General features: G+C 46.0%; 1 protein-coding gene across 1 annotated transcript in view; it reads left to right on the top strand.

Moving 5' to 3' along the window:
• Positions 1 to 4,848: 4,848 nt before the first annotated feature.
• ATP11C (ATPase phospholipid transporting 11C) overlaps positions 4,849 to 21,846 on the top strand; it is a 112,945-nt gene continuing 95,947 nt past the window's right edge. Inside the window, exon 1 of the mRNA XM_065410764.1 lies at positions 4,849 to 4,924. Within this exon, the coding sequence (XP_065266836.1) occupies positions 4,898 to 4,924 (27 nt within the window). The 5' untranslated portion in view covers positions 4,849 to 4,897. The remainder of the gene's footprint in view (positions 4,925 to 21,846) is intronic.

The following is a 21,846-nucleotide window of genomic DNA, read 5'->3' as shown; positions in this document are numbered from 1 at the left end:
GAGCCGCCCCCGGTGGGGCAGTATCCCCCGCTGCCCCGCTCGGAGCCGGGCTCTGCCTCTCCCCGCCCCTCCCCAGGGCAAGCAGTGTGGGGCTGAGGCGGGGGAGGTGCGCGGCGGGCTGGGTCTGGGGGCAGCTCCCTGGCAGCTCGGGCTGCCCAGCCACTCGCCCCATCAGCGCGCAAGCCGGGATCTGCGGGGCCCTGCACAGCCCACTCGGGCGGGGAAACGCCGCGCCGCCCTGGGGAGACTCAGAGCAGCAGCGGTGGCAGCAGCGGTAGCGGCAGCAGGACCCCTCCTCCCTCCCTGCATCCCAGGCCCCGCTTCCCTCCCTCCCTGGCTCCTCACACACTCTGGGAGCCCCTCTCGCCGCTGCAGCCCGGGCTCGGCTCCAGGGGACGATGCTCTGGCTCTCCAACGGCAGGGCTCTGGCCAGGGCCGGCTCCTGGCTTTTTGCCACCCGAAGCAAAAAAAAAAAAGGGGGGGCCGGAGTGCCGCCCCTTGGAAAGTGCCGCCCCAAGTACACGCTTGGAGCGCTGGTGCCTACAGCCAGCCCTGGTGAACAAGCCCTTATGCCAAAGAACACAAACAGCCTCTCCCCAGCAAGCCACAAAAACTCCCTGCGATTGTAATCTCCAGACTCGCAGACTAGTTCATTCTGGGCCTAATGTTAGACCAGGGGTAGGCAACCTATGGCACGGGTGCCGAAGGCGGCACGCGAGCTGATTTTCAGTGGCACTCACACTGCCTGGGTCCTGGCCACCCGTCCGGGGGGCTCTGCATTTTAATTTAATTTTAAATGAAGCTTCTTAAACATTTTAAAAGCCTTATTTACTTTACATACAACAATAGTTTAGTTATATATTATAGACTTATAGAAAGAGACCTTCTAAAAGCGTTAAAATGTATTACTGGCACGCGCAACCTTAAATTAGAGTGAATAAATGAAGACTCAGCACACCACTTCTGAAAGGTTGCCGACCCCTGTGTTAGACAGAGAGACAAAGATGAGTCCTGTCAAATTCCAAAGCTTTAAGGGAAAACAGACCCCTTTTGGGAAAGTGAATGCATCTCCTTCAGTCAATCTTTGCTTCCATTTCACTCTTGCAGTAATGAAGGAAATAATACCTCAATCTGCATCCCCAATGGACAGGAAAAGACTGAGAGACACAATAAACCAAGACAAATGACCACTCCAGAGCCTGCAGGACTGTGAAAATGGTCAGGCAAAACTGAGCTGTTGCCTTGCTGACGACCACTTTATGCAGCAGAGAAAGATGATTGGATGAATTTTAACTGTGTTTGAAGGATGCTCCCTTAGCATATTTTTCAAATTTTGGAGGAAGGGTAATATGAAAAACATACAGAAATTCTGAAGACTTTAATTTTAAACATCAAAATTCATACCACATGGTGCTTTAGGGCTGACTGTACGTCAGTGGCAATATGAGATTTTTTTTTTAAAAGGTGCCTGATTGCTACTAGCAATAAAACCTAAGTGTATGGTTTGAGTGAAAGTGAGATTGTATGTGGGCATCAGGGGACATATAAATCTAAGCTGGTGACCTGGGTCAACAGAGGCTGGATGAGAGGGAGAATTAATCCCTGATTCTGCAAAGCACTTCATCACATACTTACCTTTAAGCATACTTAAGTGCCACTGAAGTCAATGTACGTGCTGAAGTGCTTTGGCTCCTGGGCCAGAATCATGTAAAAGCAGCATTATTAGAAGAGATTCTGGCATGTGTATTATTCTATATGAGCGAAGATCTGAATGAATGTAATACTCGAAGCATATTATATACCAAAATACAAACCTACCTTCTATAGTGGTGAGAGGTTCAGGAGCAATGTTCTGAGATGAGGGAGGACACCGTATTATTCATGCTGTCTAATCCAAATATAGTTTAAGGGAATGGAGCCTGAGCTCCCAGATTGTCTGAATGGTTGAGGTTTTCCCTACAACAATCCCAGTACCACCTTCACTCTTACCCTAGTCCGTGATATGCCCAATCCCACACTCTGATTTCTGGGTGGGCCCATTCTCAAGGAACTTTCTCCCATTGCACTTTTCCCTCACAGGCCTGCTGACAGGGGGGGCAAAGGGGGCAATTGCCCAGGGGCCTGGGCAATTAAAAAGAGCCAGAGGGCCCCTGGCTGCCGCTGCCGGCAGCACAGTGGGGCTTAGGCAGGCTTCCTGCCCGCCCTCGCTCCGACTCCGCAGCTTCCATTGGCTGGGAACTGTGGGGGAGGAGAGGTGGGGAGATTAGGAGCTGGGATAGGCGGGGCAGTGGAAGGGGGAGGATAGGAATTGGAGAACAGAAATGGGTGGGAACTGGGGGACCGGGCGGCCGCAGTGAGGGTTTGGTGATAGATTAAGAAGGGAAAGGACGAGGCGGGAGCGAGGGCAGGGATGGAGTAGATGGCGGAGACGCAGGCAGGAGCTGGAGATGGGAGAGATGGGTAAAAGCTGGAGGAGGTGGGACAGCAGCTGGGAAGGAGGGGTAAATGCTGGGACAGGCAATAGGAACAGAATGACAGAAGGGGTTATAAACACTGCAGCACACTGAACCAAGGATTATTGGCTCTGAACATTCCTTTGCAATCTAGCAACCAGCTGGGTTCAGTGTATGTCTCATCCCCCTCTGGTGGCTGACCTACATGATAGATAACAGCCTTCTACTGCTACCAGTTAGACTGTTAGGTCATGTAGGAATGTGCTGTGGCTCTAAAGATCCCAACTCTGCTGATCACCCAGGAGTTACTATATTTCCACATGATGGAAATTATGTTTGTTTGCTTTTTAAAAGACAGGATATTACACCCCAAAAAACTACCTTAAAAAAAGTTACAGTTGCAAACTCAAGCACTCAGAATTTAGGAAATGCTAGAACTATGTTTGCCTGTGCAGCCTTACTTTGGCTTCCTTGTGTATATGCATTAGGATACAGTCTTTAATTACATGAGCCCATACTATTTTCCCACTGGGCTCTACACCCTGCATTTGTACATAATATGATTGTAGTTTATATTTTTACCAATAAGGGCAAAACAAATAACTAGAGGGCTTGATCCTGCAATCCTTTACTCACATAACAATACTATCATTATATAGCGTTTTTCAGCAGTAGATCTCAAAGCAGGCCCGTATCATTATCTCCCTTTGATTGAGGCACAGAGAGGAAAAGTGACTTGCTCAAATTCACCCAGCAGGCCAGAGCCAGCAGTTAGAAACCAAGCTACCCTGAGTCTTAAGACTGGGCGCTAACCACTACTAGGCCATACTGATAGCACATTAGAACCTCAGCATTACAAACACCTCAGGAATGGAGGTTGGTTGTAACTCTGGACAAAACATTGTGGTGGTTCTTTCAAAAGTTTACAACTGAACATTGAATTAATACAGCTTTGAAACTTTACTGTGAAGAAGAAACGTGTTGCTTTCCCTTTTTAAAAGTAGTTTACCTTTAAAACAGCACTGTACTGTATTTGCTTTTTGTGTGTGTGTGTGTCTCTGCTGCTGCCTGCTTGTGTACTTCTGGTTCCAAATGAGGTGTGTGGTTGACCAGTCAGTTTGTAAGTCTGAATCTGAGGTTCTACTGTACTTAAGTATATGAAGAACACAGAACAGTTTACTTCTGGTAGTAAGTATTTTGCTATTTCCCTTAATCTTTTCCACTTTTTACTGGATAATGCTGTGCCTCTTAACCTCAAATAGTCGATACAAGGGCTTGGCACGTCTGTCCAGCAGTGCTCATTTGTATGAATAATTTTTACCCATGTGTGTAGGCCCTTCAGAAGCATTTCTTGTGTGAGAAAAGCAAGCCGGAGGTGGCCCTAGAGACATGCAAAGAAACCAGTACAGGTACCACGTGTCCATGCTGACCGGACTGAGGTTGCCAACATAGAGGGTTACAATAGAAAAAACAGATGATGTTGGTTTATTTGTATTTATTTTTCAAATAATCTAAAATTCAGGCCATCTGGTGGCTGCCCCCTGCCCTGCAGCAGCTGCACCGTTTAGGGTGACCAGACAGCAAATGTGAAAAATCGGGACAGGGGATGGGGAGGTAATAGGAGCCTATATAAGAAAAAGACCCTAAAATCGGGACTGCCCCTATAAAATCGGGACATCTGGTCACCCTAGCTACGTTTTCTCCAGTGGTATCAGCTCTGCTGGGGAGCACGTTTAGAAACGGCATTTCAACCCCCTCCCAGGGCTGATCTGTTGCCCATGTTTGTGAGCCGTGGGCGGAGCAGCCGCTGCGCTCAGGCTGGTGGTGAATACTACACATCCCAGGCTGCTCTAGGGAGGGTGGGGAAGGTCCCGCCCCCTGAGACAAAAGCTCTAGGGGAGGCGCGTTTTACTTAGCAAGAGAAAGTGGAAGTAAGCGGGGAGGGGTGGCTGGGCGCAGGGGCGAAGCGAGGGGGGCTTGGAGGCGCTTTCAGTGCAGGAAGCCGCTTGCGCGCTCTGCGCCTTGGAGAGGTGGGGGCGCTGCGCCCTAGCGCACGGGCCCCTCCCCAGCTCAGGCAGCAGGGCCCCGGGGTGGTATTCGGTGCCTCCGCCGCTGCTGGCGGGAGGGAGAAGCCGCTCAGTCCCCGGGGCCGTCTCAGCGCCCTGGAGCCGAGCCGGTGGGTGGGGAGCCTGGCTATGGTGCCCGGCTCCTGGCTGCAGCGCCCGGGGAGAGCCTAGCGGCGGCGCCCCGGGAGGCGAAGGAGAGCCCCCAGCGCGGGGCGGCGATGCGGCTGAGAGCTGCGCGCCGGTGACCGTGGTGGGGCGGGGGGGGAGGTGGGAAGCTTGTGGCCGGCCCTGGCGCTGCTCCGCCCGCCGCAGTGGTTCCCTGCAGGGGCTTGTACCATCCGGCTGCCGGAATCCCTGAGCCTCAGCCGCCGCCTCGCAATGTTTCGCTGGAGCATTAATCGCTTTGTAAGTACAACTCCGCCCCCCCCCCCATGTTCTCTGGCTGGTGCTCGCTGTTCAGAGGCGCAGCGGGGGCAGGACCCGCTTCTGGGGCGCCTGCCCCCCAATCCCCGGGCCCAGTGCAGTGATGGGAAGGTACCTGGCAGCTCAGGGGCTGATCGCCAGCCCCCCCAGTGGAATGAAATGAAGGCACTGGGCATTGCCCCAGATTAGGGGCTGATCACATGTCTCCTCCGGCCCCCCCAATGCGGTCCCGCCAAGGGACAGTGCATGGTCTCAGCCCAGGAGCTGATAGCCCCTCCAGATGCACCAACCTGCAGGCACGGTGCAGGATGGAAAAAACAACAAAAACCAGGCTGCTTTCCCCTCCTCCTAAATGCTGATTGTAACCTACCAGGCTGGATGGGATTGGCAGGTGAATAATTCCTCCTGACCCTGCAGAAATAATCATCTGTCTTTTGATTGTCTGTGCCATCGCTTTCTTTTGTTCCCCCTGCCAGAAGCACATGGTCACCTCCAGTGGTCACTGATCCTGAATACAAAGGCGTAATAAGGGGACTTTTCTGCATCTCTTTGAGGCTATGCCTGCAGGTATCACGGGGCTAATGGGAGTAGGAACCAAGGCAACTGCATAATGTACGCACATGCTGTACATCCACTTCACAGGGCAGGCAAAGGACCCGAAGGTGTCCGGAATGGGATACCTGTCTTAAGCAACCTCCCAACAAACCAGCAAAAATCGGTTGCCTGGTAGTGGAGGAATTTAAAGATCAAAGAAAATTGTGCCAGGAACCTTGGAGATAATTTACATGGTCATGTAAAACAGGGACTTGCCTTTTAGAGGTGGCCCTTAGCGTATGTTATACTGTGTGTCTCTCTGGTAGCGATCTAGGAATGTGGACAAGGATGCTGCAGGGGGACATTGCTCCTAACACCAGGCAGTGGTGTGCATGGGGGAAAAGCTGAGGTTTCAGAAGCTCGCAGTAGAACCTCTAGCATACCCTTGTGCTTGCACAGAAAAGGAAGGGGGGTTACATTTACATGAAATGTAAAAGCAGAGTGCTGAACTCAAAAGTGAGCAAGTTTGGAGCCAGTTTGCTAGAATACAGAGTAACACTGGAGCAAATTAGCCTTTGCAAGCTGTTAGACCAGGTAGTTTTTTTGCAACAGCTGTTCCTTTCTGCAGAGTACAAATCCGTTATTAATTACACTCTGAAGTTGTGGGCAATTGGATTGTGATTCTTCCAGTGATGTGAAAAGGACCTGAATTGGACACTATTTAAATCTTTATGGAAGAAAATTTCTGATTAGCTAACCATTTACAATACCTGATGTAAAGATCTGTTCAGGGTCTAGGGTGGGGTTTTTTACAGTTTACTTGTTATGAAAACATCTCGAAGCTATACTTCGATGATATATCTTCTTGAATATTGTGAATCTTTGCTGATGTTTGACAGAATTTCCATTGTTTTCTTGTTTTGGAACCCAGTAAAAGCCATTTACATCTGGCTAGAAGTCCTGCATCGCTATTTCATGGTTTCAGCATTACATTGTCCTAGAACAGTGGTTCCCAAACTTTAACAACCCGCAAACAACCCCTTTCACTAAATTGTGAAATCTTGTGAACACCCTCCTAAAAATGAATATTTCCAGGGATTTAAGTTTAAATTTCCTCAGTGTGATGGATGCGCTTGCTTTCCTCTGCATAGCTCTTGGAAGTCCGTCTGGAACCACTGGAGAAAGATAAAGTCTCAGGTCTGGTTCGGCATCAAGTCTGTTTCTGAATTTGGTTTTCAGATTTGCATACAAGGAAAACGCTTTCTCGCATACGTATGTTGTTGAAAATGGTAACAAAACTGCAGCAGCTTTTTCTGTCAGAAGGGGGTACTTGTTTCTTAAACTCAGCCAAAAGTTGATTGGAGCGCTGGGGTTCGGGCTGCCGGCTCCCTCGCTAATGAGGGCAGGGCTCGGGCTGCCAGCCCAAACTGCCCGGCCCCGCTCTCCCTGGGGCTTGGGCTGCCAGCCCCATGCGGAGCAATGGGGTTCGGGCTGCTGGCTCCCCCGCTGATGGGGGCAGGGTTCAGGCTGCCGGCCCCAACTGCCCAACTGCCCTACCCCACTCTCCCTGGGGCTCGGGCTGTCTGCCCTGCAACCGGGTCCCACCTGCTGCCTCCAATGCCCGGGGTCCTCTGGCCGCCATTAGTGAAATTTTTCTGGCGAACCCCCTGTAACGTTCTGCGAACCCCCAGGGGTTTGCGAACCCCAGTTTGGGAACCACTGTCCTAGAATAACAAATAATACCAATTGAACTTTGTTAAAGAGGCGGTATGGTTTAAAGCCTTATACAGAAAAAAAATATTAGAAATGTGTAGTTACAAAATGAAACATTTGAAAGCCAAGAAATACTAAATTAATGTTACAGTGGGATGCGGGGGGGAGGGGGGGAGGAGCGGGGGTGTTAAAATGTCAGTGTGTTGAAAAGGTTCTATGGAGAATCTGAACTCTGACCCAGTATGTCCACCTCCTGTTGGAATTTATGATTTCCTTGTTTACATGGGTATCTGATATGGTAACATGATGTGCTCAATGGTATGTTGTGTGGCGTGCTTGTACTTTCAGTAGCAAGGTGAGCATGTATCATAGTCTTTTTTTTTTTTTTTTGAAGTGCATTGGGGTGACATTGTGGGGTATTACAACCGCTGCATATATGAGAGGTCTGATCTAGATTGTGCTGCCGTGTTTATAGTAAAGGAGTTGATGGGGAAGAGGGATGTTTCTGGACTGAGTATTGAGGATGACAGATGACACGTTAGTGGGGGTTTTTTCACTGTCATTGTACCAGCGGCCGTTTCTTGGTCAGCGGCCTGTGTGCAGTGGGTGGGAGATAAGGTAGGTGTGCATTTTCAACATGGGGTTGAGAGGTTGTTTCATGTTGCAAATGCAGATCGGGTATTCTTTGTTTGCAGTATGGTGGTTCCCTGGGTCATTTTTCAGTGGTCAATGGACCTCGGCTTAAGAGAAGAAACTGAGTGAGGCAGTTGTAGAAAAAGCTGTTCTGTTTAATAGACACAGTCACAAAATGTGGACAATTACCAGAAGAGAGGCTCTAGAAGTTCTCTGACCTACTACCCAGCTGCCCTCTCCGGGCCTGATTCACCATTGCCCTGCACCTTGTCTAGCCATTTACATTGGTGTAAAGAGGGTGTGAAATGCTACCAAATCAAAACAGTAATATTTTGCATTTCCTGTACACCACTATAAATTAATACACAAGGTGCAGAAAGAGCAGTGGTGAATGGTTCCTTCGGTCAAAACTGTCTGCACATACTCGGAAAGATTCTGCAAAGCTGCCTCTGCAGGTGGGTAGGGACATTAAAAATACAGTACCCTATTTAAAGGGCTCAGATTCACCCAAATTTTAAAGGGGTGTTAATTTGTAGTTTCAGGATGGATGAGATTACAGGGTCAGAGTTAAGGTTGTTAGCAGGACCCGAACTGTGCATTTTTGTACTTTATAACAAGTCTTCATTACTTCATAGGAAAAAAGGTTTTAAAATAAGTCTTTTCGACTTTGTCATATTAAAAGCGTGTATATTTAAAAAAAAAATCCTTGTGCATTCCTAATACCTTGGGTCTTAAGACTGAATGGTGTTTTACGCTTGGGACTTCATTCTGCTTTGCCAATGAAACTAAGTCAATGAGTTTTGCTTTCTAATTCTTCTTCAGTTGTCCAAGGCTGCAGTGTTTGCATTGTAAACATTAGTGCCTATAAACAACAAAAATAAGCTGACTTCATTTGACTTAAAACAACAAAAAACATTTCTATTTTTTTGAGGGGTTTATTTTTTGCATGTCTTTAATTACGGATAGGGTTGGCAAAATTCAATTTTTATAATTAACATTGGTTTAAATTTTCACAGTTGGGTCACATGGATTTTAAGCTTTTTTTCCCAATGTTTATTAAGTTTTTATCCATGTATATTTTTACGGTGGCGGGAAATTAAGCGTGGGTGTCAGACAGTAATGTATTGACAGTAGACGTTGATATTCAAAAAGTTAAAGCCTTATAACTGTTAAAACTCAAATTGTCAACATCGCATATCAAAATATATAAAGTAAATATCCTTAAATCAAACTCTAATAATTTCTCAAGTAGCATTTTTCTTAATGTGCCTATCTGTCAATTTCAGTTATCAATGGAAATATTTTTTGTTGGTTTGTATGTGAACGGTGAAATTTACCTTTACTGACAAAAATCTAATCCTTTCAAGCCTAATTATGGTCAGAGCACACTAGTGTTCTTAAATGTATATGTTCCTAATCTGTGTCCAGACTTGGTGTCTGAATCTGAACAATTGTCACTACTAAGTTTTCACAGACCCCGTCTCATCTGTAAGAGCAGTTAGCTACTGATTAATCTCAAGAGCATGGATATACAGCTTAATTTAAAGCAGTTTGTAAAGGTGCCAACCAATAGGTCTGGTAAGTATGTCTTGTCTCCAAATACACCTCTACCCCGATATAACGCTGTCCTCGGGAGCCAAAAAATCTTAACGCGTTATAGGTGAAACCGCGTTATATCAAATTTGCCTTGATCCGCTGGAGCGCAAAGCCCTGCCCCCCTGGAGCGCTGCTTTACCGCGTTATATCCGAATTCGTGTTATATTGGGTCGCGTTATATCTGGGTAGAGGTGTAGTATGTTAAAGACCTTCACAGTACCATTGAAACTGCTTTGAGATTTTCATTGTGACCTCGTTGCTTCGGCTGAATTTTGTAATTGCTCATTTTTCCTGTGCAGCAGTAATTGTGTGGAGCCCAGAGTCTTAGCATTATTGCAGTAGACTGTGTCCATTTATTTAGGAGTGTAATTTCTAGCACAGGGCAGAGCTAACAGAACCGATTGGGATTACATCGGGGTTTATATTCTTATACCCGTGTATTGTAGGACAACTGAAGAACTTCTGGAGGCCAAATTATACCTCTCAGCTATAGGTACTTGGTTAGTAGTATAAAATTGTTCCAGAGTTGTTGCTATTGTATCACTGGACTTAATTACGTTTGAGAGAGAGTTGAGGGCTATATTTGAGGCATTGGTTTGACAAAGGTTTTGACTGAAGTGTGGCCATAACGCAGCAGCTCTGAAAACAATAATGGCTAGTCTGCACATTTTTGTGGTCTATTTTAAATTTATGCCTGAGACATTGGGTTAACTTCATTGCGCAATAGAAAATACGGTTAGTGGTCACCTTTGACATTTCAAAACTGCGGAGACAAAGCTGTCGGATCTAGTTGAAATGCACTGAAATACGTCTCCCAGACTTTGACTTGAATTTAACCCAGTCTTGTGCCAAATCTAGGAATACTTCTCTGCTGGCTCAATGCTTTTTTTTTTGTTTGGCCATATCAAGAAAACGTCTGCTGGAAGAAGTATCCCATCTACAGCAGCTGAATTCAACTCTGGGGGCTTTTTATGTAATTCGTTAGCCCTTATGGAATATTCAGGCCAGGTATGATGATTTCTTTTTTTTCTTTTTCGGTGGTTGCTTGAGACTACAGTTCTGGAGTGAAAAGGCTTCTTTCAAGAACTGGCAGACTCGACAGTTTCTGTATGAGTGTTGGAGTTGTGTTCAGGCAGACTAGCCATTGTTGTTTTTCAGAGCGGCTGTGTTATGGGCACATTTTAGTCAAACCAGTGCCTCAAATATAGCCCATAACTCTCTCTCAAATTAATTAAGTCCAGTGATTCAATAGCAACAACTTTGGAACAATTTTATACTACTAACCAAGTAACCTATAGCTGAGAGGTTTAATTTGGCCTCCAGAAGTTCTTCAGTTTACAATACACATGTATAAAAATATAAACCCCGATGTAATCCCAGTTCTGGGATTCTGTTAGCTCTGCCCTGTGCTAGAAATTACACTCCTAAATAAATGGACACAGTCTATTGCAATAATGCTAAGACTCTCGGGGCTCCACACAGTTACTGCTGCACGGGATCTATTCCTGCATTGTCACTGGAGGCTGACTTTTACACATTTGTCTTGTTTGTAGTTTATACCAAATAAATATTGTACTGCACTATTAAGCATTCTTTCGCTCCTCTATGACCCAAATAAAAAAATCAGAATGTCTGTCTAGTTTATTGACAACATTAAAGGTTAAAAAAAACCCAACCTCCTCCTCCCCCCCCCCTTTGTATGCCCCCCCACACCACCTTTAAAATACACTCAGTGTGATATCTTCCAGGGATACTGAGATTCACCATCCGTAAGGACGGACTGTAATCTCTCCGACAGAGTGAATTTTTCATGAGTGCAACGTGTTAAATTTTTATAAGACGATCTTAGCATGGTCTTGTTTTTAGTGCTTGGATTTAGGCAGTGTTAGCCGCAGCACTGGTGGATGCCTCAGGCTGCAGTGCAACCTCCAGCCTGAAATGACTGGAAGCTTCCTCTAAAGCACAAGGGGGGGAAAGAATGATTGAAAATCCTGGAATGAATTTTCTCTGATCTGCTTGGCTTGGGGCTCAGAAACGTGCCGGGTACCTACCAGCTGGAAGCTAAACCTACTAGCTAGAGGCAAGAGTGAAAGATAAAGGTAGGAGAGGCTCCACCAGGGGCAGTGCAGTGGTGAGGCACCAGGTGTTGGGAAGGGTCTGGAGGCTGGAGTTTCTGCCAGGAAGATGTCCCTGGGCACTGATTGTGGGGACCTTCTCCATGTGCTGAATCACCTTCTGGCTAGAAGGTGTGAGACAAATTTTAAAGCTCTACCACTACCCCCAGGTGCTGAAAGGATGAAGGTGCTTTCTCTCTTCTCTCCCAGTCTTCCCCACAGAGAAGGGGTTGAGAGTGGAGACTAGCTTCTTGGCTGCTGCTTTGCTGGCTGGGGGTAGGGAGGTGGTGGTGGTTTGCCATTCTGTCTCCCAGCCTTCTTTCCTTTTGGGTTATCCTATACTATGAGTAATTCCCGTATTTGCTTCTGCTACTGCTTTCAGTTTTGCCAAGTGGCATGAAACTGATTCTCTTGGTTCCCAGGGTTCCGAATAGCAGCAGTGCAACTGGCTGGAGTCTTGCTAGTTTACTCTGCTTGGCTAAGCAATGAGCAGCAGCAGAGGCACTGGAACTGTCTGTGCAGGCTCAGGAAGGCAGCATGGCCATAAGAGAGAGAGACATTGGAAAATAAAAGCCTTGGGCTGCATTGTTCTCTTGAGGTTCTGGCTGCAACTGCAGCCAGATGGAGTCCCTATTAAGGAGTGAGGAAGGTTTCCAGAGCTGGTGTGGAGGTGCAGGGCTTCTGTCTAGGTGTGCCTAGTGCCTCAGGGATCCCAAGAAGTCTACTAGATTTGGAGGCAGTTCCTATAGCCTATTCCTGGAGGGAGCAACATGTGGGGATCTCTGCAAAGAGATCTTCAGAGAGACACCTCTTCCGGTGCCCCATCCGGTGGGTTCTGGAAACGTTGGTCTTTCAAGAGACTTTCATGTCATGGCAGCAGCACTGCGGAAAAATTCAGTACCACTATTCAAATGGGAGGAAGATTGTCTGACATGAGGTTAAAGCTACTCCGACAGATGCTGTCGCTTCTCAACTAGATGGTTTCTGCCAGAGGCTCATAAATGTCAATGAATATTAAAACCCCATTTTCACATGCATCTCACAGCTTATATATATAATAAGTGTTTCTTCCCTTATCAACATTGAGATTATTGAACACTGAGATAATTGAACTTGGCTCAGTTTTTTTCCTGTAGGTCAGGGGTTCTCAAACTGGGGGTCGGGACCCCTCAGGGGGTCGTGAGGTTATTACATGGGGGGGGGGGGTCGTGAGCTGTCAGCCTCCATCCCAAACCCTGCTTTGCCTCCAGCATTTATAATGGTGTTAAATATATAAAAAAGTGTTTTTAAGGTATAAGGGGGGTCGCACTCAGAGGCTTGCTGTATGAAAGGGATCACCAGTACAAAAGTCTGAGAACCCCTGCTGTAGATGTATTCTTATGTAAAGTTAAGAATATTAGGAAATTAACTACCAGTAGTGGGAGAGGGTACAGTCAGAATACGTAGTTTATTTTGGAGCTGTTCCACTACTCTGTCTACATATAAGTAGAACATTTCGGGATTCTGATCTTAATTTCATAAGTGTAAATTTAAAGTGATTTTGCTGAAGTCAATGACATCACCTTTGTTAGTAAGATCAGAATTGGGCCCAGTACACGGAGGAATCAGATGCACACAGTTGTTAATCTACTTTAAGGGATACAGACAGCTTGAAATATAATCAGTTTTAAAAAGTGCATTTAAAAGCAGCTTCCAGTACTACACTGGAGTCTCCCTAGGAATGTTTTGTGGTCTTGCAATCCTATTTTTCTTAAAACTTGTGTTGCTATGAGAAAAGCCACAGAAACAAAGTGGGAAGGTGGCTGTCTATACAGTGAATATAACCAAGTGCTGTCATATGGAAGAATTAAAGAAATATTTTTTGTTTCTAAACGATAGTAATTTTAGGTGTTAGTGGTTTAAAAAAAAAAATAGTAGGTCTAAAAAAAGAACAAGAAGTGTCCTTTGAAATAAATTGACTTCAGTAGATTTACACCACTTGTATGAATGAACTTGGACCATTCTCCTTTTATGGGCAAAACTTATTCACCATATTCTTGAAATCAGTTAGGTAAATTGAATGAGTAAAATAAGCAGGATTGACCCATTGTCCAAATCAGATGACTTAAAATGAACTAATGCTGCACAGTGGTTTGGCTCTGTTAGCCATGTCCCCTCCGAAGTCCTACAGCAACAGCAGTGTGTTTTCCAGTAAAAGATATTTCCTCACTCACCTATCCTGCGACCAACAAAACATATACTTAGGTCATTGTCTGATCTAACTGTCACAGGTGTAAACGTGGGCAAATTCCTTTGGCTTCAGTGTTCTTTTTGAATTTACATCTTGCAAATGACGCTGGAATCTGGCTCCTGAAGTTTTTCTTACTATCCTTAAGAATGTGAAAGATCTAAAAGTACAGAAGTTGGCATACACGTTTTAAATCGGCTACCGGCTGATTTGTCAGAATGGTGCTTGAATTAAAAAATAAGTGGACAGTAATTTACAACCCTGGTTTATTTTGTCTTAAATTTTACTACCTTGAGTTTACTACCCTGGACTTCTTGGGCATGTTACACTTTGTTGTGTTTGTGCTATGAAGCTATTTCATTGTATAATACCAAATTGATTGGTTTAGTTAGATTGCCTTCTAGGAGTTTTGTTAGTAGTTTCAGAGGGGTAGCCGGGTTAGTCTGTATTAGCAAAAACCATGAGGAGTCCTTGTGGCACTTTAGTGACTAACACATTTATTTGGGCATAAGCTTTCGTGGACTATATCATGCTTCATCAGATGCATGGATTGAGGTGCATCTGATGAAGTGGGTTCTAGCCCACGAAAGCTTATGCCCAAATAAATTTGTTAGTCTCTAAGGTGCCACAAGGACTCCTTGTTGTTTTTGTTAGTAGTTGCGAGGCTTATATGCAGGGAACTGAGCTCAGAGTTTGACCATCTTAAAACCAGTGATACTGTAATGTAACTCCATCTACATCAGTGTGTCTTTTGTGATGTGGGTTGGTGGGAAGAACAGTCTCTGTGATTTACTTTCAAAAACATAGGAAAGAAATTAGTGTTTAGCACTAATGTCTTCAAAGAGCCCTCAGATTTCCTTCTTAGCCCATGCTTTTATGTCCATATGTGCCTCTTTTCTATAGTTTAGATTCCTTTGTTGTTTGAGTAATATTTGTGCCACTCGATCTAAAGCAGCAGCAAGCCCAACAGCTACCAACAAAACTTTCCTTCCCCCCCAAACCTGTTCCTCTCAGCCCCTTCTTAAAAGCCTCAGTAAATAGGCCTTGAAGCATGCCCTGAAGGTCAGCCGACTTGGGCTATTTTGGGCTAAGGCAGAAGCATAGCTCAGTTAAGTTTTCTGCTGTCCTTCAGGTTAAAAGCCCATATGCTGTCTCATTGTCTGCGCTCGGCAATAGATTATGTTCTAATAGATGTGGGTTTTTTTCTGGATGCTATAATAATGAATGTCCAGGAGTGATGCACTGGTGGTTCTCTGATATGTTGTGTGTCTTGCTCACCTTCGGCTGTCTCTTTTTATTGCCTTCTGATACCCTGTCGTTTCTTTCTTTCTTTCTTCCAATTTCTTCACCTCCTCCCCTCTCATTCCCTTCTGCTTTCTATGTGCATGTAACAGATGGGAATTTCCCTGGAACTCTGTCTGATGTATGATTCACAGCGAGGCTGGCTTCACTTTGTCTGCACTAAGGAGTAAGTGAAGGTGGAGAGAGAGAAAATCAGGAATCCCTTTAAAAATAAAGGTTTCAGAGTAGCAGCCGTGTTAGTCTGTATCCGCAAAAAGAACAGGAGTACTTGTGGCACCTTATTTAGAGACTAACAAATTTATTAGAGCATAAGCTTTCGTGGGCTACAAACCACCCGTGTTAGTCTGTATCCGCAAAAAGAACAGGAGTACTTGTGGCACCTTTAAAAATAAAGGCAGTGGGGCACTCCAGGGTATGCATTATGACTTTTTGGGCTGCTGAAGGTCGGAGGCCCGTCAGAGCACCCTCGGAATGTAATTATGGCAAAGCAGGGCAGGGCAAGCACTGCTTTATTGCTTTTTGGGAATGCAGCTTTAGGCAGTTTGAGGTGGAAGGCAAAGCAAATCTTCACTTCAGATTAAAAGTGTAAACGTTCCAAGTCAGAGTATCTTAACATAAACACATGCGATTGAATAGGCAGGGATGTAGTCATTTATGGTCTGTTTCTTTGATTTTCAGAGGTTCTTAACCTATAGTCAAGGGTTTATCTCCACTAAGCCCTGGTCTAACACTGCAAATTTATGATCAGCATAACTACGTTGCTCAGGGGTGTGGAAACTCTACACCCCGGAGTGATGCAGTTATACTGACCAAACTCCTGGTGCAGACGCTCCCGTCGATCGTGTCTGCGGGCGGTGGAGTACCTACCCCAACGGGGAAAAGCTCTCCCATTGGCATAGGCAGCATGTGCAGCTGCAGCTCCTTAAGTGTAGACAAGCCCCTTAGTCTCATGCCTTGTCTTCACGCTCTCCTAATGCTCAACTAAAAACCAAACCCAAGTTCAGATCAAAGTTCTGCAACCGCTGAACATTACAACTTCAGACTTTGCATGTGGCAGACCTTCAGCAGAGGAGTGTCACTTTTTTTTTTTTTTTAAACTTAGCTTTATAATATTTGCTTTTATGTATGTGCAGTAAACACTACAGGGTTTTAAGTTAATTATTCCCTCTGCTGGTGTGGATTTGCATAACTCTGCACTGGGCCAAATTCTGTAGTTCTTATGCAAGCAAACTGCCCATTGACTTTGGTGGTTCTCTTGCTGGAGTAGGGAATGTTGTATTTGGCTATAGCCATTGGTTCCCAAGTGTGTGTGTGTGTGTGTGTGTGTGTGTGGCCCCCTCTTCTGTAGGTTCCAATCTCATCCTTTCCCCCACAACTTCCCCCATACCATGCCATGCTTGGTATAGTTACTATCTCTTCCCGCCCTTTATGCATTTTCTCCGTGTTGATTGTTTTTCTTTTCTGCGTCCTGTTTCCTTCCTTTTCTTATCCTCTGGTTTCTACCTGTACCTTGCTCCCCAGTCACTGCTGTTTGAGGTGTATGGAGAGGAGAAAAGGGAGGGGTCATTTGTGTCCCGTGAGGCTGGGAGAATACGTGTTCTTGTGGCTGAGTTAGTACCACTGGAGGGAAAAAGTTCGGTGTCGTTTCTCATACCGCAGTTCTCGCCGTAGTATCTGAGTGCTTTTCAGGAGCATGTTAAGCAACATGATTAACATTTATCCTCTCCCCAGGAAGTGAAGTGTGTGCAGGAGAGTGTCCTGGTTTGGATATTCTATACTATAAAGTCACACACACACACTCACACACCTATATATGTTATAGCAGACGAGGTCAAAGAAAAGTGCTTTGCACTTAGTGGCAGATGATGAGGTTAGTAGTAGTTCTTAGTTGGGTAGCCCACTGGCCCAAGCCGCCAGCCATGTATGTGCACATGAACTGCTCCCACACAGCCAACTGCATTAGGAGCGGCTTCAGGGCTGGAGTCAAGCAGATAACTCTGAAGCATATTTTGGTTGGGTGGGGTAGAGCTACAATCAGGCAGCTTTCCCCACCCGCACCACCCTTTTCTCCGTGCCTTACCCCCTCCTGCCTTACCCCCTCGGGACTTGTCTGGCATTCCCAGGTTGGGAAACACTGCCCTGGGCCGTTAAACACAAACTTGAATATATACTGGGCCAAACTGGAGGTGACACAGTGAGATCAAGAGTGTAGATGTGGCAGAATTTGGGCCACCCAATCTGCAGTACTATTAACCTTTTGCATTTCAGGACTTTTATCCGCAAGCTTGCATGAATGTAGATTCTTGGTTTTAATTTATACGCAATACTACACACAACACTGCGGTACAAGAACATTATTAAGGTTGCAAAGTCAAGCACTAGAAGGTTGGGAAATGTCAGATGTAAGGCCGCCTGCTTTAATTCAGTCCACTTGTGCATCTGCTTTCTGAGACTGTCTTTAATTACATGATCACTTGCTATTTTATTGACAGCCTCGTTTAGTGCACAGGATGGACGGTGCTCGTGTAAATGAAAAACTGTTCAATATGTGGCTTTCTCATTGTTCAGTGTGTGGCCCTAGGACTTATCTGCTGCACAGTGTTCTAACCCTGTTCTAAACCAATGGGCTTTTCTATGGTGCTCATCACCACATTAGTGGAATTATTTTCACGACACCCCGGTGAGGTGAGGGGATGCGATTAGCCTCATTTTACAGAGGGGGGGCCAAGTCACAGAGATTAAGGGAAAATTTTTACTAATTTTAGATGCCTAACTTGACATGACTAGGACTTGATTTTTCACAGTCCTTAGTTTTATATAGCACGTTATATGTTCAAAGCAGAGCTCCCCTTGAGTTGAGTGGCAGCTGTGAGCTCTCCACACTTAAGGGTCTCAAGTTGGGCTAGGGTGACCAGATGTCCTGATTTTTATAGGGACAGTCTCGATTTTGGGGTCTTTTTCTTATATAGACTCCTATTAACCCCCATCCCGTGTCCTGATTTTTCACATTTGCTGTCTGGGTACCCTAAGTTGGGCAGCCAGAAAATGAGGAATATGCTGTGACAGCAACAACCTGTGCAACGTTTGGTTTTAGTGACGTACTTGTCTAGCATCACCTAGGAACTCGGGGTCAGAGGCAGGGATAGAATCAGATTCTCCAGAGTAGTGTTCAGCTACTTCCTGCATTCCCCTGCCTCGTTTATTACACATCTTCCAACTTCTGCAGCAAATGAGGCAGGGATCCTATAGAAAACAGTCTCTTTTACTATACATTCCTAATTCATTTTGAGAGCAGGTCTGTCATGTGCATTAAATGAGGCAGGGGTCTGTGGAAAAAATATTGTGATCACGTAATTCAAGATTGTACCATAGTGCATACGTACAAGGGGTCTGAATTAAGGTTGCACAGGCAACCTTAATTCTGGCATATCCTAATTTCTGAGTGCTTGACTTTGCAACCTTAATAACGTTCTTTTAATGTAGTCTTTTGTGTAACTCCCTAGGGATTTTTTTTTTAAATAAGCTCTTTTTTCAGCTTGAAATTCTGTCATGTGACATTATATGGACACCCGCATAGAACATCAGCAGGGTTGTAACCTTTAGATCCACCACCTAGACCTCTGCCACTTGAGCTAATGGAGTAACTGATAGCTGTAGTTGGTTGTCCTCTTCTGTGTGGACCAGCACTAAAATGGATGTGATGTGTTTTGCTAGTGGGTTTCAGAGGTATTTGCTGAAAGCAAAGGAATGGTGAGACGTGGGAATCTTGGGTTCCATCCTGGGCTTTGGAGGTTTGTGTGTTCTAGTGGGCACAGACTCTTCTCACTTCCCCCAAGCCTGACCCCCCTTCTGCCCTGTCCCCACAAACTCATTCCTGTCCCTGTTTCTCATCCCTGGCTCCTCCTCACAGTCCCATTCTCCTTGCCTACCCAGTCCCAGTCACCGCTCCTCAGGTTTCTCATCTTCGCCCCAGTCTTCTTGCTCAACCACTCCACGACTCATCAGGTTGTCTGTCCACTCCTTTCCATCCCCCCAGTCTGGCTCTTGCTCACTCTGTATTTCAGTTGGATGGCTTACTCCTCCACGCTGCCTGGGCACCAGCAGAGAGGTCATTGAGAGTACTGGAGAGACAGGACCTCAGCTCTCAATTCATGTGCATGGCCCCACCCTGGCTGGGAGTGTTACAGGGAAGGTCCTTTTGAACACCTGTAGGTGTGTGCTGGAGCATGCTCGGTCGCCCTGTGGGGATTGTGCATGTGCAGTCTGATCGGCCTCAGGAGCTCCGAGGTGAGGGCACATGATCCAGGGCATGTGGAGATTTCAGCTGCTAAATTCTAAGAAGTTGCAAGCTACACTTCCTCTCCCACCCCTCCAAAAAAGAGAGAAGATTATAAGTTGGCTAAATTTCAGTGGATCCTTCTAGGACAGCAAAAGGCACATCCTTGGGATAAAGATGGTTTTTCTACCAAATTTTAAATATATGCTCCAAAGCATGGGGAAAACCTACGCTACTGGAAGACACCTTTTCTTTTAACATTGCGAAACAGCGTGTTGTTCCGTAGCCTGATTATTTATTTAAATCAAAACCTGTTTTTCATTGTGGATCATCTGAAAAGTATGTGTTTTACTTTCCAAGGTTTGGGGTGGGGGGAAAAGGGAACGGTTTCTTCCCTGGCAGGTTTTGCTAGTGGCTTAGTTGGGTGAAAGAAACATAAAATTCTTCAGGGCCTTCTGCCCCCCTCTGCTGGGAGGGCGTGGAGAGGAACAAGAAAGAAATGGATTTCTGATAAAACCCCTGTACAAGGCGCATGGTAAGTGCGTAGAGAGGTGGCAGTTCCCCAGCATGATTCTTCTCCTCCTCCCTCACTGTCCTGGAGACCGTGGAAGCCCTCCAAGGGGCCAAGGCATGGCTAGGCTGGATGAGGAGAGGATGGGCCTGAGAAGTGGCTGTTTGCTGCAATAGTCTTGCCTCTCTTCTCTTCCCAAATATCCTGCTGTGCGGAGTTGACAGATCATGTAAGGACCATTTCAGCGTTATTTGGTGCTAGTTTCAGCAACCGGCACACTGGGGACCTGCCCAGGGAACCAATGGGAGCATGACTCTGCCATGGGGATGGGGTCAGGGTTTTCAGTGTAGTGCAGGGACCGGGCCTCCAAGGCTGTTTAATCCTGCAGCTGTTCATGCTGCTTAATCCTGCAGCTCCTTTTAGGCAGGTGAGTGAAGGATTTCAATAGGAAGGAAGTTGCTTCTTTAGTGAAGAGGTTGATGACAATCCATCTGCCAAGGGGTGTGTGTGTGTGTGTGTGTGTGTATACCCATACATGTACACTTGTCTCCATGGCACTCACTTCCTCCACTGCTACATGTCTGGTTTAAGAACACGGTGAGAAGTATGTGATGGAGCAGTCATTGCAGCCAGGTGTATATAGTGTGCCTGAAAAAATATGGGGCTCCTGTTTCTCATGCTCAGTCAAGTTTGCCCAGCACTGAATGTTTTTAAGCCATCGATTAGACAGTGATGAATGAGTACTGACCAGGAGGATATAACATTTATACCCTTCGGCATTGTTAGGAAGGGCATTAGAGGTGCTGAGCTACAGTAGCAATTTTGCATCATCTTCATTTGAGCAGGGGGTTGGACTAGATGACCTCCTGAGGTCCCTTCCAACCCTAATATTCTATGATTCTATGATTCTAATAAAACTGAAGCGCTAGTTTGCTGGAGTCTCTCTATTTCTCCTCCCCTCCCTCAGGTTTCTTGAGGGTCAATCTACAGTAGGGGTTTTCAACCCTTTTCTTCCTGAGCCCCTTCCTCCCCTCACCCCCAACTTGTTATAAAAACTCCATGGCTGACTTGTGGCACAACAACTGGTTTTCTGCATATAAAAGCCAGGGCCAGCGTTAGGGGTAGCAAGCAGGGCAATTGCCTGGGCCCCCATGTCACGGGGGGCCCGGAAAGTTAAGTGGCTCAGGCTTCGGCTTCAGCCCCAGGTATCAGGGCTCAGGGCCCCGGGTTTCAGCCCCGCATGGCGTGGCGGGGCTATGGCTTTTTCCTTGGGCCCCAGCGAGTCTAATACTGGCCCTGTTTGGCAGACCTTCTGAAACCTGTTCGCGGCCCCCAGGCTGTGCTGCTAACAGGTGCGCAGTGTAGTTGCTGTTTGTCAGCAGGAGAGAGCTCTCCTGCTGACAAAAAACGTCCACCTCCAGCGAGCGGCATTTGTTTTGTCGGCAGGAGAGCGCTCCTGCTGACAAAGCGCTGTTCATCCCGGCGCTTTTCATGGACAAAACTTTTGTCTTTCGGGGGTGTGTGTTTTAACACCTCTGAAAGACAAAAGTTTTGTCGTTCAGTTGCCAGTGTAGATAAAGCTTTGGAAGAGATCACCGGGGCAGTATAATAAATGTATGGTGGTTTCCTGGTATGGCCAGGTCTGGATGTTTGGAGCTAGAGCTTCATAAAATAAGGTGAATACACCATGTAATGCCTTCTTTGGTGTTTGAAATTGCTGTAATTTTTGCATGAAGTTGGTATTTGAATGTGCAAATACCAAGGGGGCCCAGGCCTTGCTTTATGAACTTCTCCACTTCTGTTTGTTATAACCTTCTGCACATGCAGATCCAATTGCAGGATTGGGACTTTTGAATTCTTTGAAAACTAGTTTGTATGTTTGTTTATTTATTTCAAATTTAAAAGTGCTTTAGTGTGCTTTCTCTACTTGTATCTGGCACTAGATCCGATAAAACATAGGAATCCTACATAATTTAGTTCTCTTACAGAGTGATATTG

The sequence above is a fragment of the Emys orbicularis genome, chromosome 9 (assembly GCF_028017835.1).
Source record: "Emys orbicularis isolate rEmyOrb1 chromosome 9, rEmyOrb1.hap1, whole genome shotgun sequence".
Lineage (NCBI taxonomy): Eukaryota > Metazoa > Chordata > Testudines > Emydidae > Emys > Emys orbicularis.
Note: the sequence above shows the minus strand (reverse complement) of the source record. Positions and strands in the feature narration are given on the sequence as shown.